Source organism: Rattus norvegicus, chromosome 8, assembly GCF_021556685.1.
Source record: "Rattus norvegicus strain SHRSP/BbbUtx chromosome 8, alternate assembly SHRSP_T2T, whole genome shotgun sequence".
Classification (NCBI taxonomy): Eukaryota; Metazoa; Chordata; class Mammalia; order Rodentia; family Muridae; genus Rattus; species Rattus norvegicus.
The window spans coordinates 40437257-40455497 of NC_141541.1; the positions used below are offsets into that span (position 1 = coordinate 40437257).

Genomic DNA, 18241 nt, shown 5'->3' on the forward strand with positions numbered 1-18241 from the left:
TTGGATAGTATTGGTATGAGGTGTTCTATGAAGGTCTAATAGAATTCTGCACTGAACCCATCTGGACCTGGGCTCTTTCTGGTTGGGAGACTTTTAATGACTGCTTCTATTTCTTTCGGAGTTATGGGGTTGTTTAAATGGTTTATTTATTCCTGATTTAACTTGGGCACCTTGTATCTATCTAGAAAATTGTCCATTTTCTGCAGATTTTCAAGCTTTGTTGAGTATAGGCTTTTATAGTAGGATCTGATGATCTTTTGAATTTCCTCTGGCTCTGTTGTTATGTAGCCCTTTTCATTTCTGATTTTGTTAATTTGGACACACTTTCTGTGTCCTCTGGTTAGTCTGGCTACGGGTTTATCTATCTTGTTGATTTTCTCAGAGAACCAGCTTTTGTTTCTGTTGATTCTTTGTATAGTCTTTTTTGTTTCTACTTCTTTGATTTCAGCTCTGAGTTTGGTTACTACCTGCCTTTTATTCCTCCTGGGTGTTTATGCTTCTTTTTGTTCTAGAGCTTTTACGTGTGCTTTCAAGCTGCTGACATATGTTCTCTCCTGTTTCTTTCTGCAGGCACTCAGAGCTATGAGTTTTCCTCTTAGCACAGCTCTCATTGTGCTCCATAAGTTTGGGTATGTTGTACCTTCATTTTCAGTAAATTCTCAGAAGTCTTTAATTTCTTTCTTTATTTCTTCCTTGATCAGGTTATCATTGAGTAGAGCATTATTCAACTTCCATTTATATGTGGGCATTCTTTCCTTACTGTTATTGAAGACCAGCTTTAGCACTTCGTGTTCTGATAGGACACATGGGATTATTTCTATCTTTCTGTACCTGTTGAGGCCTGTTTTATGACTGAGTATATGGTTAATTTTGGAGAAAGTACCATGAGGTTGTGAGAAGAAGGTATATCCTTTTGTTTTAGGATATAATGTTCTATAAATATCTGTTAAAATCCATTTGGTTCATGACTTCTCTTAGTCTGTCTATCTCTCTGTTTAATTTCTGTCTCCATGATATGTCCATTGATGAGAGTGGAGTGTTGAAATATCCTATTATTATTGTGTGAGGTGCAATGTGTGCTTTGAGCTTTATGTATGTAGGTGTCCTTGTAATTGGAGCATAGATATTTTGGATTGAGAATTCATCTTGATGGATTTTTCCTTTGATGAATATGAAGTGTCTTTCCTTATCTTTTTCGATGACTTTTGGTTGTAAATCGATAATATTCGATATTAGAATGGCTATTCCAGCTTGCTTCTTCTGACCATTTGCTTGGAAAGTTGTCTTCCAGCCGTTTACTCTGAGGTAGTTTCTGTCTTTGTCTCTGAGGTGTGTTTCTTGTAGGCAGCAGAATTCAGGGTCCTCATTTTGTATCCAGTTTGTTAATTTATGCCTTTTTATTGGGGAATTGAGTCCATTGATATTGAGATATATTAAGGAATAGCGATTGTTGCTTCCTATTATATTCATGTTTGGATGTGAGATCACGTTTGTGTTTGTCTTCTCTTTGTTTTGTTACAAACCGATTAGTCTCTTGCTTTGTCTAGGGTGTAGCTTGCCTCCTTGTGTTGGGCTTTACCATTTATTATCCTTTGTAAGGCTGGGTTTGTAGAAAGATATTGTGCAAATTTGGTTTTGTCATGGAATATCTTGGTTGCTCCATTTATGTTATTTGAGAGTTTTGCAGGATACAGTAACCTGGGCTGGCGTTTGTATTCTCTTAGGGTCTGTATGACATCTGTCCAGGATCTTCTGGTTTTCACCAGGTTTTCTGGTGAGAAATCTGGTGTAATCCTGATAGGTCTGCCTTTATATGTTACTTGACCTTTTTCCCTTACTGCTTTTAATATTATTTCTTTGTTTTGTACATTTGATGTTTTGACGATTATGTGATGGGAGGAGTTTCTTTTCTGGTCCAATCTATTTGGAGTTCTGTAGGCTTCTGGTATGTTTATTGGGGTCTCTTTCTTTAGGTTAGGGAAGTTTTCTTTTGTGATTGAAGATGCCATGCAAACTGCCTCTTCTTGGAAACCTATATTGACTTCTTGCCACTACTAGCCACTGACAGGAAAAAGCAGAAGATATGTTCAACAAAAGTGTAGAAGATAATTTCCCTAATGTAAAGGAAGAGGTACCTATAAATATAGAAGTAATTTATAGAACACCCAATATATTGGAGAAGAAAAGAAAATGCTCCTGCCACATAATAATCAAAACATTAAATGTACAGAGGAAAGGAAGTATCCTAAAGTCTCTAAAGAAAAAGGGACATATAATATATAAAGACAGACCTATCAGAAGTATACCTGACTTGTCTTCAGAGACTTTAAAAGCTAGAAGTGTCTGGGAAGACATCTTTCAATCTCTAAGAAACTATAGATGACAATTCAGACTACTTTCCATTCAGAAAGCTTTCCATTACATAGAGGGGAAAACCAAGATATTCCATGACAAAACCAAATTTAAACAATATGTCTTCACAAATGAAGCCCTACAGAAGATACTTGAAGGAAACTCCAATCAAAACAGACTAACTACACCTAAGATAACACAGGAAATATATAATTTCATGACAGCAAAACCAAAAGAATGGATGAGATTCATCTCTCTCTCTCTCTCTCTCTCTCTCTCTCTCTCTCTCTCCCTCCTCCTCCCCCTCGTCCTCCTCGTCCTCCTCGTCCTCGTCCTCGTCCTCCTCGTCCTCGTCCTCGTCCTCGTCCTCCTCCTCCTCCTCCTCCTCCTCCTCCTCCTCCTTCTTCTTCTTCTTCTTCTTCTTCTTCTTCTTCTTCTTCTTCTTCTCTCTCTCTCTCTCACACACACACACACACACACACACAGAGAGAGAGAGAGAGAGAGAGAGAGAGAGAGAGAGAGAGAGAGAGAGAGAGAGAGACACTACTAGTATTACTTCCAATACAAAGACAACAGGAATTAATCTTTGGTCATTCAATCTCTCAGTATCATTAGACGCAATTTCATAATAAGAAGACACAGATTAACAGAGAGGATGCATAAATAGGATCCATCATTCAGATGCACACAAGACACACACCTCAGAATAAAGGCCTGGAAAAATGATTTCCAAGCAAACAGACCCAAGATGCAAGCTGGAGTAGCCATTCTAATATCTAATAAAATACACTCTCAACCAAATTTAATTATAAGAGATGGGGGAAGGACACTATACTCATCAAAGAAAATCCACTAATATGATGTCTTAATTCTGAATATCTATACTCCAAATGCAAGGGTACCTACACTTGTAAAAGAAATATTACACTAAGCTTAAATCACACATCAAACCTCATACCTCAATAGTGGGAAACTTCAATACCACAATTCCATCAATAAACAGCTTATCTAGACAGAAACTAAACAGAGAAGTAATAAAATTAACAGATGTTATAACTCAAATGGACCTAACAGATTTCTACAGAACATTTTACCCAAACACAAAGAATATACCTTCTTACAACACCAACAGGAAACAAATAACAACAAAGTGAGCCCAGGATGTAAAGAAAAGGAACCTTTAGTTACTTCCTGTAGGAATATAACCATAGGCAGCCATTATGGAAATCATTATGGAGTTTACAAACTATAATTAGAACTGTCATATGACCTAACTGTGCTATTCTTGGGCATTATTTCCAACTGCTTTAAGTCACCAAACCACTGATATATTGGCAAGTCCTTATTTACTGTGCAAGATCAACAGGTAATATGGATAAAGAAAACATACACACACACCTAATGGAATTTATATATATAAATATATATATCAACAGGTAAATTGATAAAGAAAACATACACACCCACCTAATGGAATTTTATTCTTCTGTAGAAAAGTCAAATCATGACATTGTCAGGGTAAATAGGTGGAAATACAGGTCATTATCTTAAGTGGAGTAAACCAGTTGCATAGTATGACTATGACTTGTAATGAGAGGAAGGGAGGGAGAGAGGGAGAGAGGGAGGAGGAAGGGAGAAAGTTTGTGTGTGTGATAAAGTACAATGGAACCATAAATGGAGAGAGATAGATTCTATGTGAAGGGAGAGGAATGATAAAGAGAATCAGAGGAGTAATGTTGGCCAGTAAAATGAATGCAGAAGAGGAGACTGATAGAATGACATAAATAGATTGAGTCTACTTATACTTACTAGAAAAATTTCAAAATATAAAAAGACTTAGTTGAGAAATACTTAGAGAACTCTCATATACAGCTATCAGATGTGGATTTGTGATTTGTTAACATAGAGGGAAAAGACTCACTCATTTTACATGTCAACAGGATTGTTCTGTCCTGTGCTTGCAAGCAATAGCCTATATTACAGGAAGAAACAAAGTAATGTCCAGGAAACGACAGGTGTCACATTGACATCCCAGCTGTGACTAATTCTAAGACCCTCAAAATTAATGCCTGTAATGAAAGTTACTGAAATTTGAGTCTGAGGGCAGAGTTCTGTCTGGGGATACAGTTCTACTAACTGTAGCTCAGTTGGTAGAGTGGTTGTCTAACATGCATAAACCTCTTTGCTTGATCCTTACCATTGCATAAACCAGGTGTGATGGCACATATCTCTAATCCTACCAGGAACCTGTCATATAAGCCTGAGGACCATAAGGTCATCCCAGAGTTTAAATCTAGCTTGGTGCATGAGGTTCAGTCTCAAATAAAATACATTAACCAGCAGAAAAACTGAAGCCTATATTTTGAAAGATGTGGGAGTGTGGGTTATCAAATCATGTTAATAGAGGCAACTAGTTGGGAAATAGTGTTTCTATCTTGTCTGTCACACTCTGCTCCCAGCACTATGAGGGAAGGAGTGTTCAAGATTAAACTACGTGAGCACTGGTATTTATCTGTGTTTGTCCTTGGATGACCAGCATTCTGAGGATCAGCTGCCTTTTCTGTGTGTGCAGGAATGCAGGGTCATTGTTCCTTCTTCTAGATAAACACTTGCCTTGTACAGAAATGTAGCCAAGTGAAACCCTCTGTTCTCTCAGACAATAGGATATTCCAGTCCCTGATCCTTCACATATTCATTGACCTTCCCAGAGTTTTGAGAATGTTCAGAAAGAGGTATTTTAGGGATAGAATATTACATGCTATTAATTTGAAAATACAAATTTTTATATGTGTACTCTACATTATTTTCATCTTTCTTCTTCCTCCTCCCACTCCTTTGGTGACACACACACACACACACACACACACACACACACACACACACACACACACTTTTTCCCAAAAATAATATTTTAATCAATTATTTGGAGAATTTCACCTCATATGCCCTGATTGCACTCACTTCCAGTCCTTCTATGTCTGTCCTGCCACCACCCACCCTGCGATTGCCCAAAAGAATAGGGTAAAAATCTTGCATTTGTGCTGTCTATATACCTACTGGAGCATGGTTAAGCTCACAGTTGTCTGTCCTAATGAAAGTTGAGTCCTTCAACTGAAACCCTGCCAGAAGCCATCAATTGTGGAGAGCTACTCTTCAGCATCCTCATCACACTTTAAATGTTCTTTTTAATAGCTTCCTTTTAGGTTATTACTTCTTTTCATGTAGGGTAACCTTCCATGTTCCTCTTCCTTATTTGTGAGTCTGCATTATCAATATCACTGCCAAAGTTGCTTCCTTGCTTTTTACTGTCAGCTGGATCTCATGCTTCCTCATAGTTTTTGGCAAGAGCACAAACCATAAACACATCCCCTGGCTATATGATCACTGTGTCTCTGGGAAACGATGGAGGCCATGAGTATCCACATGGTCTTTGGTAGTGACTTGGGTCACTGATACCACCACAGGTCCAGGTTTCAGTAGGACCTTGATCTAGACAAATCCATTGGTGGCAACCCCAAACTGATATTACCATGGTCTCAGATAGGAGTATAGGCCACAGACAGCAACATGGCTTCAGTGGAAAGCACAGTCCACAGAATTCTGCATGGATGTTAGGTAGTTATATGGACAACGGGCAGAGAACTAAGCCCTGGCCAAATCAGGTCTACTGAGAACTCATGGCTCTTAGCATCATCCTGGAGCATAGTAGTCCTTCAAGGAGATCCAATACAGAAAATGAACCAACCTTAAATGACATGTTTTCTTTTATAAGCTGTCTTGGTTATGGGTTTTTTTATGGCATAGGAAGTAACATAGACAGACCATAAAGAGGAGAGATGTTGTGGATCGGAGGACTGATGGATATACCAATGCAATGATAGAGAGAAGCTCCATTCACTCAAGATATGCCTTAGCTTTTCCATAACCAAAGGTTGACTCAGAACAAGGTTTATAATGTCACACTCGGATATTAGTTGACTCTTACTTCTAGTACAATGTCCTACAGATGGGGCTTGGAATCCTGAAACCCCAGCACACAGTACACGTACATTCATATGCAAACCAGGTTCTGTCGATTACACAAGTTTCATTAGGTTGTATAGATTACCTCAGATTCTAATGAACACATTCTTCATTTTGTAAGACTGACACAGTATACACTGTACAGAGAAAACTACAAATAAATATAAAGACTGCTTAGAGTAGGCAGGTGCCACACTGACCCTTTCCAGAGAAAGCATGTTATTAGACCTCTGGATAGCTTAGCTGTATCAATGTTTTGGCTAACAGATATGATTCAGTCACAAACTTGTCCCACAAAAGACAAAGCAGAGTGGAATAAGAGCTGATTTACTTTTCTTCATACAGCAGATAAGGGACCAACCTGCAGGCAATAAGTACCAGTTTCAAAGCACAGGAGAAAGAGACACGGCTTCAGTAGGTTTTTTATTTCTCCTGAAAAGATTCTTCCAGCTTGCTGTGTTAGTGCTAAACAGCTGGTGATCAGAAATGACTCAGAGAAAAGACCAGCCTCTAGTGAATTTATAATCCACTCAGGCAAGGACAAAACACAGTGTGTGTGAGACATACCTGAGGCAGATTCAAAGGAATCTCCTTCCATATTGGTAATGTAACAAGTCTCTTCTGTGACTTATTTCTTTTCTTATTCTACTCTCACATTTCCTTGCTTCAGATGGTGCTAATGGTATACTTAACCTATCACATAATCTTACCATCAGCAACACATAGTGGGCCCTTGTTTCTCTTCCTCTTTCCATGTTAGCAGTTTAACTTCCTCTGCTAATGTGATAGACCAAAACTCGATAAGTTAAATATTTGGAAGAAGGCTTTTATTGAGCCTGAGTTGAAACATGAGGGGGCAGTACAGGAGTGAGGTCTCTTAGATAATGGAAAAGTATACCCAGAAATCTATTTGTCTAGACAGTAGCTTATATGATGATCATCTCTCCTCCAAATGAATGAACATGTCAGTGCCATTCAGAGTATACACTCAACACCAAACACTGGGATTCTGCTGGGATAACTCAGGAGATTGAGGTTCTCCTTATCTGGCTAGGGTGCAAATAGCTCATTGGTATGAAGGGTTATTTGAAGTCCACTCTGCTTTGTAAGGCTAAGAAGACTGCCTGAGCACATCTTCAGTTATGGTTGTAGTGATCATCGGTAGTGTTTGTAGAGAATCCCACCCAACTAGGCTGCCATGAGAGTCTGTTTAATTGCCAGCAAAAGGGCTACTTGGCTCATAGTTTTCCTGCTCAAGGTTTCCATGAATAGGTTAAAACCATCTAATTGCCTGCTTCTGACAGTTTTGATAATACACAGACAGCATTAGATGATGTTAACAATAAAGAGTTAGCAGAAGCTGAACATAAAACTTATGTTCTAACTACATTAATGGTATAATATAATATTATAATATTATATTGATGTATCACATATCCAGTAGATATCTAGGTGTGGTGACACATACTTTTTTCTTTCTTTTTTTCAGAGCTGGGGACTGAACCCAGGGCCTTGCGCTTGCTAGGCAAGCGCTCTACCACTGAGCTAAATCCCCAACCCTGTGACACATAGTTTTAATTCCAGCATTTCAGAGATAGAGGCAGGTAGATCTCTGTGAGTTTGAGGGCAGCCTGGTCTTAAACAATTCCATGACAGACAGGACTGTGGAACAGAGAAACTCTGTCTCAAAAAACAAATGAACAAACAAACAAACAAATAAAACAACAACAACAACCACACACACACACACACACACACACACACACACACACACACACACACACGACAACATATGTAGCTCTCGTAGGCCTGTAATTCACTTTCTAAACTAAGCTAACTTCAAATTCATAGAGAACTGCCTACCAACAGCGATGTACTCAAAATGTTCCAAAACCATGGTTTGATATTCTATTTGGTTCCAAATTGGTCAAATATTCTGTCATGGTCAAAATCTAGCACTAAATAAATTATTACTAGAAGGGTATCACATACCTCAATGTAATTGATGCTATATACAACATTTTCATAAGCATTACATTAAGTGGGAAACCCCTGAGACCATTTTTTTCTAACAGGGTCAAGATGCCCATTCTTCACTCTTATTTGATATATCTGTCAAAGACTTAGCGAAAGCAATAAGAAAAGATAAATAAATAAGCAAGAATATTATCATGAAACAAATAACCAATGTCTTCCTATTTGATGATGGCTTGATCATCAGTTTTAAAGACCAGAGAGACTTTAGCTGAAAACTCTTAGATCCCTTAGACATTTTCAAAAAAGTAGTAAGATTTAAGCAATTCAGTACAGAGAGATATGCTAACTTTTCTACATGACAATCATGAGTTAGCTTAGAAAACAATCAAGGGCAAGAATCATATTTATAATTATTTAAAATGTATAATGAAGATTTTTAATACACCTAAAAAAGGACAGGAAAAACTAATATAGTGAAAATATTACAGTACCACAGAGAGTGAAAGACAATAGAAGGTGGAGAGGTCTTGTATTTGCAGCAAAGGAAATAATCATAAAAGTACAGAGACAGTATATAGGTTGAGAAGTCTTTAATACATAAAATAAACCAGGGGGTAAACATGAAATATCAAAAGTAATTCAATTAAATGGGCTAACAAATTGAGCAGATACTTCTCATAGGCAAAAATTATAAGGTCCAATAGATTTTGAAAAATTGTTCAAAATTTTTAGCCATTAGAGAAATGCAAAGTAAACCTGATTTGAGGTTTTGTTTCACCACAGGTAAAACAAGTGACAAAAACAAAGTGTACCCAGGATGTTGGGGAAAGAAACCTTTAACCACTGTAGGAATGTAATCTTAGGAAGCCACTGTGGAAATCATCATGGAGGTACCTTACAAACCAGAAATAGAACCATCATATGCCTTAGTTATATTACTTGTTGGCATATCCTCCAAGGGATTTAAATTAACACTACTCAGAGACACTGGCATGTCCATGATTATTGTTGCCATATTTCACACATGGTACCACCTTAGAAAACTATCAAGAAATAAATGAATAAAGAAAATGTCATATTCACAAACACAATGGAGTTTCATTCATGTGTAAAAAAATCAAATATGCTATTTTCAGGAAAATAGGTGTAAATGGAGGTTGTTATCCTCATTGAAACAAACAAGTGTGATGAAATGAAGTGTGATTCCCAATTTAGGTGTGTGTGTGTGTGTGTGTGTGTGTGTGTGTGTGTGTGTGTGTGATAGTACAAGGAAATCATGAATGGAGATAAATAGATTATTTGGTTGAGTAGTAATCTTATGCACATAACATGAATGCAAAAGTGGAGACTGATAGAATGACATAAATAGATTGAGTCTGCTTATACTTACTGGAAAAATTCAAATTATAGAGAAAGCTTAGTTGGAAAATACTGTGTCATTTCCACAGCCCAGTTCTAACCTATTCTAAGACCCCCAAAGAAATAATGCCCACAAGACATAAAAGCTACTGAAATGAGTATGGAAATAGAGTTCTGTATGAGAGTATAGTTCTATTAACTCTAGTTCAGTTGGTAGAGTGCTTGTCTAACATGCATAAGCCTCTTGACTTGATCCTTATCATTGTGTAATCCAGTTGTGGTGAGATACACCTCTAATCCTACAAGGAGCCTGTAATCTAATCCTGAGGTCTACAGGATCAAGGTCATCCTAGAGTTTGAATCCAGCTTGATGCATGAGGTCCAGTCTCAAGAAAAATACATTAACCAGAAAAAGAACAGAAGTCTGATTTTTGAAGGAGGTGGGGATGGGTCTTATCAAAGCTTGGTAACAGACAGAGTAGAGAGCAACCAGTTGAACACTAGTGTTACTATCCTGTCTGTGATACTATGCTCCCAGCACTATGAGAGGAGGCGAATGTTCAGAATTAAACTCTGTGAGCATTGCTTTGTGCTTGTCTTTGGATGAGCAGCATTTTGGGGAGCAGCTGTTTTTGTTGTGTGTGTGTAGGAAGCCAGGGTCATTGTTCCTCTTACAGATAACACTTGCCTCACACAGAAATGTAGTCAAGTGAGGCCTTCTGTTCTTTCAGATAACAGTCATAGGGATATTCCAGTCCCTCATATATTCCTTGAGTTGTGGAAATGTTCAGAAAGAGGTGTTTCAACAATAAAACAGTACATGTTAGTAATTTCAAAATACAAATTTTGAGAATTTTTCATGTGCTTAATCTATTGATATCATTTTCATCCTTCTTCCTCCAACTTCTTTGGTATCCCTCTTACCATTACCCTTCAAATTCACAAGCCCTTATTTTCTAGTATTTTATACATATGCATGCATTTATGGCAAGTCTGCCTCTTTTGCTTGTATGCATTTGTATTATGTGTTGTCTACCTGGGGTTGGATACTTATCCAAGGGTTAGACTATGGATAAAACCTGTTCTCTCTCTCTCTCTCTCTCTCTCTCTCTCTCTCTCTCTCTCTCTCGTCTCTCTTTCTCTTATTAGACACAGTTGCCTATAGCTCTTTATGTAGGGATGGAACCTTGAGATATTTGCCTTATCCCCATTGATATATTTACTGTTGTTATTATGTAAGTCTTTTTGGGGTAATGCAACTGTAGAGATTTCATGGGTACCTCTTCTCTCTCATATAGAGAAGATAACACCTAAGAACAGATATTCTTGTCTTCTACCATTACCAGCTTTTGGTTCCTTCTTGTGTCATGATTCTGGAGTTTTAGGAATACCTACAGTTGCATTGTAGGTAAATCAGTCATGGCTGGGAGTCTCATGGTGTGTTGCTCTCTGCATTTGGACCAGCTTCTAGGCAATGAGAATCACAAAACCTTTCCAGCACTAAGCAACAAGACTCTACACGTTCATTTCTCACCAAGGTTCTTCTTGCACCAGTTTTCATCTTGGTCATCCCAGACAAAGGAAGGGACACCAAGAGTTCGGATAGTTGATGGTCATTCACAAAGACTCCAGTCACAATACAGTATTGGTAAGCCCTCACTTAGTGGAGAGAAATCCAGTGGTCTCTAATTACCTAGGACACAAGACACACAAACTGTCTTCATCTGAGTGTTCTTGTCTTTCTTCATGTTGGGGTACAGCCAGAGCCAGAATTTTATTCTGAAACAGTCATACATGTGTTTGGAACTTGAACAAGGGTAGAGATTTGATGACTTACTTTTTCTCTATTGAGTCTTGGGAAATAGATTCTTGGCTTCCCTTGCTACTGCTATGACTGATAGAGTGGGGAGGATTTCCTGGTAAATTTTATTAATATCTAAGGTAGTCTAAATCAAATCAGGCATCTGTGATATTTTCTCTGGGCCTCAAAGGACAATTGACAACCAATGTGCATTTCTACGAAAGATTAAATATGTACTTTATAACACATTTTTATGTGTATCTACATTGTCACATATTACTGATGAAAAGTAAACACCATTTATCAAATTAGACCTTTCAAAGTTGAGCATGAGTCTAGAATCATGAGCTTTCTCTAGCCAAATGCATAGAATAGTTCACAAAATTTGAATGTACGAGCCTTCCTCCCTTTTTTGAACAGCAAGGAGGGTACAATCTTATATGACTTTTATGTTTCATCTGCTTCTTACACTTTTTTTCTCAGCATAACCAATAGTTTGTAAAGAAGTTTACTTCAAGTTAAATGTACAGAGGGAATTGTTGAGAAATTCTAGGAAGAGGAAATGGGAAACTGAGACACAGTGACAATGATGAAGGAGTCAGTAGTTAGTAAATTTTCTTCTTCACTACTTGGCCATGATATTTATTACAGAAATCTTCACCTTTGCAGCAAAAGGTAGATATCTTCAATGCTCCCAAATACATATTTTCAGCCAGACATGCCTTATGGCAGTCCAATTCGGTATGATTGTGGACCCACTTGCCTAGAACATAGAAGCATTTATATTTAGTGTCCAAAATATACTGGTATTCACTGTGAGGGGACTTTCTCCCCAGGACCAAACATGTTTTTGAAAGAAGGAGTACATCTACTTCTCAGCAATTATGCCTTTAGACTAGTTCAAACACCTTACCTGTATTGGAGAATAGGAAGAAATTCCTGGTTCTGCATCCAGGCTTGTATCTTGTAGTGCAGTTGCTCTTGCCAGCCAAACAATGTCCACTTTTAAAAGAGTTGCAAACCATGCACACTGTAGCTTGGACTGGGAAAAATACATGTAAAGGGCGTGAAAATGATTGCAGTGACTAAGAATGCTAGAGTATTAAAGAATTTAGAGATACAGCATAACCCTAACACAACCTCTGGTATTATGTATTATGTCAGATTGTTTTCATGACTTCCTTAAGAAGCTAAGGGCTTGATATCATAATCTTGATTGCATAGGATATAAAGTTACTGGTATTTCTTTGTATATAATGCCATTGTGCAAAAAACTATAAAAGTATCCATGTAAGCAAAATTGACACCTAAAGTTCCTTTTTATATGCATGATAATGATGACGATGATGATGATGATGACAACGACAACGATGATGACGATGATAGTAACAATATCATGCTGCTAGCACCAACAGATATGCAGATAAATCTAGAAGGGCCCAGTTCTAAGTCCATGTAACTGCAAACACCTGAATTTTAACAACAAGCCAAAAAGATCCAGTAGAGATATTATCTTCGATAGATAGTTCTGAGAAAACCAGATACTTGAATGTAGAATAATGAACTAGATAATTATCTCTCAAATTGAGCAAACCTCAATGTGAAACTCATAAACTTCTAGAAGAAAGAGTAGGAAGTACAAGTCCAAGAAATAGACATAGGTTACAAGTTCCTGAGTAGGGCTCTGATCCCTAGGGCAATAAGGGCAATACTTCACAAATGAGACCTAGGCAAGGTAAAAAAAATGGGGAATTATGGTGACAGGGAGAGAAATCAAAAAGGGAGAGTAAACGCCTTTCCCAGCATCTGACCTATTTTACTGCTGAGAAAGGCAGAGAGTTCTAACTCCACTGGCACAAACTAATGGCCTCAGACAATATGTGTTTTCCAAAAGACACCTTATCAAATGTAGTGAACAAACTGTGTTCACTTAGTGCAAGATGTAAATTACAGGGTGAAAAACTCTTCAATCACGGGTGTTAAGGACAATAATTAGGTTGTGCTTACTTAGGGTGATGTTGACATATAACCAGGACTTTCTTAGCATATATTTTCCTCCCTGGAACTTAAGGTTGCCCCTCATAAATTCACTTCCCAGTTTTTACTGAGAAAAACTATTTAGCTTTATTATGAATTATATTCTTTGTGTAGTGTCACAAAGAAGGAAGGTGGCTTCTTAGCTCTACCTTAATCCCATATGTTCCTATGGTAAAGTAAACTAACTTCTCTCCCCTGAGAAGCCTACACATGCTTAACAGGTATGACTCTCTCACCCCAGGAAAAATAATGCTAATCACAGCAATGGTCATGTACCTTCTTTTTATATTTTTAATAAATTCAACTTTGTTTTAATTTTGGTTTGTCCTGAAAATAATTTATTCCTTGTAATTTCTTCCCTAGAGGCACAAATTTTAGCTTTACTAGGCTGCAGTCTTCAAGGCATACTGTCAGGTTTGCACCTGTGCCCCTATCGCTGGTGATAGGAAATCATGAAGTTGAATAGCTCCTAGCACATCAAAGGAATTGTCAGTTGAACAAAAAATGAAGAGGCAACCTATAAAATTAATAAAACTTTCGACAACTATATGTTGGACAGAGGATTACTATCTAAAATATAAAAGAAAAAACCCTCATGAAATTCATTAAAAACAAACAAACAAACAAACAAACAAACAAACAAACAAACATCCCAGTTCTTTTTAAATGACTCTAAATAGAGAATTCTTAATAGGAGAATATAAGCAGCTGATTATTATTTTTTCTTAGCATGTTCAACATTCCTATTTACCAAGAAAATACAAATAAAAACCACTTAATGATTTTATCTCTCACTAGCCCCTCATCCTCCAAATGGAAGCAAATGACAAGAAAAGTCGACATGGATTTGAGCAAAGGGAAGCCCTTTCACTTTCACCGAAGACATAAATTGATACAACTACAATGGAAATAACTATAGATTTTTTTTTTATAAAAAAGGAAAAAAAACAGAACTACTATATGGTATAACCTTATAATTCCTAGAATAGACTCCTCAGGCCTATACTCCCTGTAGAGATACTGACACATCCACTGCTGCTCTGTTTACAATAGCTAGGAAACAGAATCAGCCTAGCTCTCCATAAATTGCTTGGTGAATGACAATGTAATTTAGATACACCATGGGTTGTATTCTTTTGCAAGGAAAAATGAAATTTACAGGAAAACTAAAAACAAACAAAAAATTATAATGATTGAAATAACTCATTCCCAGAAAGAGAAACACTACATGTTCTCCCTCTTATGTAAATACTAGCTTTGAATTCTCATATTTGTGTTTTTGATTTACAGTGTTTGTAGAGGCCAGGAAAAATAGAAAGGGTATAGGGTAGGGTCCTTAGAGGGAAGATGGTAATATCAGAAACACATTTGACATGGAAGTAGAGGATGGAAACACTGGGGTGGGAAGGTTTAAACAGGGATTGGAGCAGAGGAATAGGGACTTACCTAAAACTCAACATGTATTGAGAAATCCTGATGGAAACCCACTATTATGTAAAAAAGTGAAAAATATAATTTAAAGAAGAAGTTCAAACACAATGCATGATGGGCAATGCCAGATGTAAGATCTCTCTCACTCTCTGTTTCTCTGTCTCTCTCTGTCTGTCTCTGTCTCTGTCTCTGTCTCTCTCTGTCTCTCTGTCTCTCTGTCTCTCTGTCTCTCTCTCTCTCTCTCTCTCTCTCTCTCTCTCTCTCTGAGATATTGGTTGGGAAATTACAGGGACCCCAAAACAACACAGGCCACTGTTACCACTCTTGTTTACCCATGAAACTGGATGGGAAGACCATTTTACTGAAGATACAACATACTTTAGGTGTGGAACCTAAGGAAATCACAGTAGAACTGACATGAAAACTTACCTTATGATGGCTAATGTTCATAGCACCAGGAATTTTCTATAGGATTCTGGGGGATCAAATTCATCAGTTGTATTATCCATTGGTCATCTCTATAGGCTAAAAATACTGGCATGTCAGGCAAATGTGCTTAATGGTGCAAAAGTATGTAGGTAACCAATCGGTTTTGATAGATCTACAAACTGCTTCAATATAAGTAGTCCATATGTGGTACTATAAAGCTGGTCAAAATCCCATGTCTCAAAAGGTCATATATAGGTCTTAAGGGAGAGCCTACTACTATTTTCAATTCTTCCTTTATTTTCTAGATGGACATGTCAAACTGCCCTCTAAATATTTATGTATATAGCCAAAGACTAGTGTTGCCCTCAACCTTGGCCAGAGAAGCTTCTCTGCAGTGATCAGTGGTTAATGTGGAGACGCATAACTGATGTAAGTGTTAAGAATAAGTGGTCATTGAGTGCTCAGCCTTATATAGGATTTCTATATCACACTCCACTGATAAATGTTCAGGGAACATTGTGCAAGAGGAGATAAAAAGAATGTAAGAGCTGGAGGTAGGGAAAGTGCTATGAATGCCATCTCATGAATTTGAAATGTTCAATCTCAAGAACTTACAACTGCTGTGCTTGCCAATTTAAGACCTGCATAATAATATCAAACCAATTGACTTTCTACAATGGACTAGGGAAGAGATTATGAGGTCTCATTCCTCCTTGGGGAACTATTGTCAATTAATGTACTACAAGTCAGGAAGTCAGTTTTTGGGTTTGTTTTTGCTTTGTTTCCAGTGATGTAGCTACTCTTAAGTTGTCTGTGCTCCTGCAAATAACTCCACACCTGTGCTTATGCAAGAAAACCTAATTAAACTCCCTAGGTTATTTAAAAAAGGAGACATGAAAGTAGGAGGAGAAATTGATGTGAAGAAGTGCTTTAGAGGGAGTGATATAAATGCAATAAAAGTAAAGGGGTGTAGGATAAAAATAAAATATAATCAAAGAAAAAACACTTGTGAAGACAGTGGGATGGCTCAACAGTTTCCAGCTGTCAAGCTTCATGTACTGAGTTCAATCCCTGGGACCCACTTGGGATAGCAAAAGAGTTGACTTTTAAAAAATTATCCTTTGATCTCCACATATATGACATGGCACACACACAACACACACACACAACACACACATATACACACATATACACACATATACACATGAACGCACATAAGAATACATGCACGTGCAAAAGTTAAATAAATGTAATAAAAAATAAAATGCTTGAGGAATAGATATTGTCCTGACACCACAGAAAGGAGGCATATTCACAGTATTTTATAGCATATTCCCTCTCCCCCAAAGGAATCTGATAATCAAATCTACCTGATCTAAGCAGTGTACTTGATACAAAAAACTTGATATGATAAGCTCTTTGGTGATCTCCTCCCAACAGATGACTGTGCTAGGCAGCTTCTGCAAAGAAAGTCATTGGCTGCTACTTGGGATTGAAGGAAGCAGACTCAAAGACATAGATGTACAAAAACACTCAAACTTATTCTTTTCTACAGAGTGGACTGATCCCACTCTGAGAACCTGCAGAGACTTGACCTTTTACTCTAACAAGAGCAGGGCAGATCCAACACAAGGATCTTTAGTTCTTTGGTGTCAGCTCATCTTACAATCCTGACCTTGACATCCCTCTGATGTCCACACACTACTATCACAGCTATTCAGGCTGTCATCTGCCGTTACTCTCAGCCATCTCTAGTCCCTGTCCTTTCCCCTGTTTTTGCCTCGAAGGACTCACTATTACCTTGGATGAACACAAGAGCAAATGACCCCAGGAGCAGGAGAAGGAACAGGAGCTTGCCCATCTCAGTCTGGGCTACCAGAAGACACAGGAGAACAGCTGGTAGCAAGTACTCAGGAGGGGTCAGGGTAGATGAGAGCAGGTTGCAGACTCTTCTCTGAGTTGCTCCTAGGATGTGGGTAGAGGCTTCCTTACATGCCTGCCTGTGGGTGTTCTGCCAGTGTCCAGGCTCAGGAAATTGTCTCATAGAACCAACTCCTACAGAGCTTCAAAGGGCAAAGGGCAGAGGATGTTTCTGGATCCATCTCATATCCTTTCATAGATGAAACTAGGATTGTTTATTTTCTAAGTGAGCTCCCTAAGGTTGAGTGGAGAGCAGGATCACAGAGCTTTTATTTCTATTTAGTCTTGGCAATGGTGAGGGTAGCAGCAACCATAGAACCTTGCTCATCACGTTCTGTAAATTAGGATGTGCACTCACTGTCTTTATGCTTCTTTTCTTCAGCATAGTAGAAACACAGCAAATGTCATCCAAACAAGTTATGTAAAAGGCATAAGTGGATTTTTCTCCTCATGTAAAAATTAGCTGTCTAGCTTCTAAATACCTATATTGGCTAAGTAGTATTTTTCCAAACACAAACTTAGCTTTTGAATTACACCCTGAAATTCTCAGAACTTATACATGTTTCCTGAAAGCCTGGCCTATGTGGATGGTACACAGGGCACACAATCCAAAATAGTTTCCTAATGTTTAAAATTATATTTCTACTGCTGTTCTCTGAGGTATCTTTACTTATATCATCCTGCTTAAAAATAGCCATTCCACAGACACTCTGTATGACTGTGCATCCATCTGTGGGAAGACAAAAGAGCACAGTGTAAGCTCAGTAGATGATCAGACTGGGGCTAGAGACCAACCCAGGTTTCAGGAACATTCTTCTGCTCCTTTTGCACTTTCCCTGAACATGAGTTCTCTACGACAGAGCCCTTCAGAGCCTTACTCTGAATAGTTCAAAAACTGTTAACAGATCATGC

The 18241-nt window shown here is 37.9% G+C and overlaps 1 protein-coding gene across 1 annotated transcript; it reads right to left on the bottom strand.

Moving 5' to 3' along the window:
• Positions 1–12117: 12117 nt before the first annotated feature.
• Pate5 (prostate and testis expressed 5) lies at positions 12118–17374 on the bottom strand. The gene is made up of 3 exons (NM_001270387.2): positions 17210–17374; positions 12426–12554; positions 12118–12275 (listed from the first exon to the last, which is right to left on the bottom strand). Exons 1-3 carry the CDS (start codon positions 17268–17270, stop codon positions 12118–12120), a joined length of 348 nt encoding a protein of 115 aa, NP_001257316.1. The 5' UTR covers positions 17271–17374.
• Between the last annotated feature and the right edge of the window lie 867 nt (positions 17375–18241).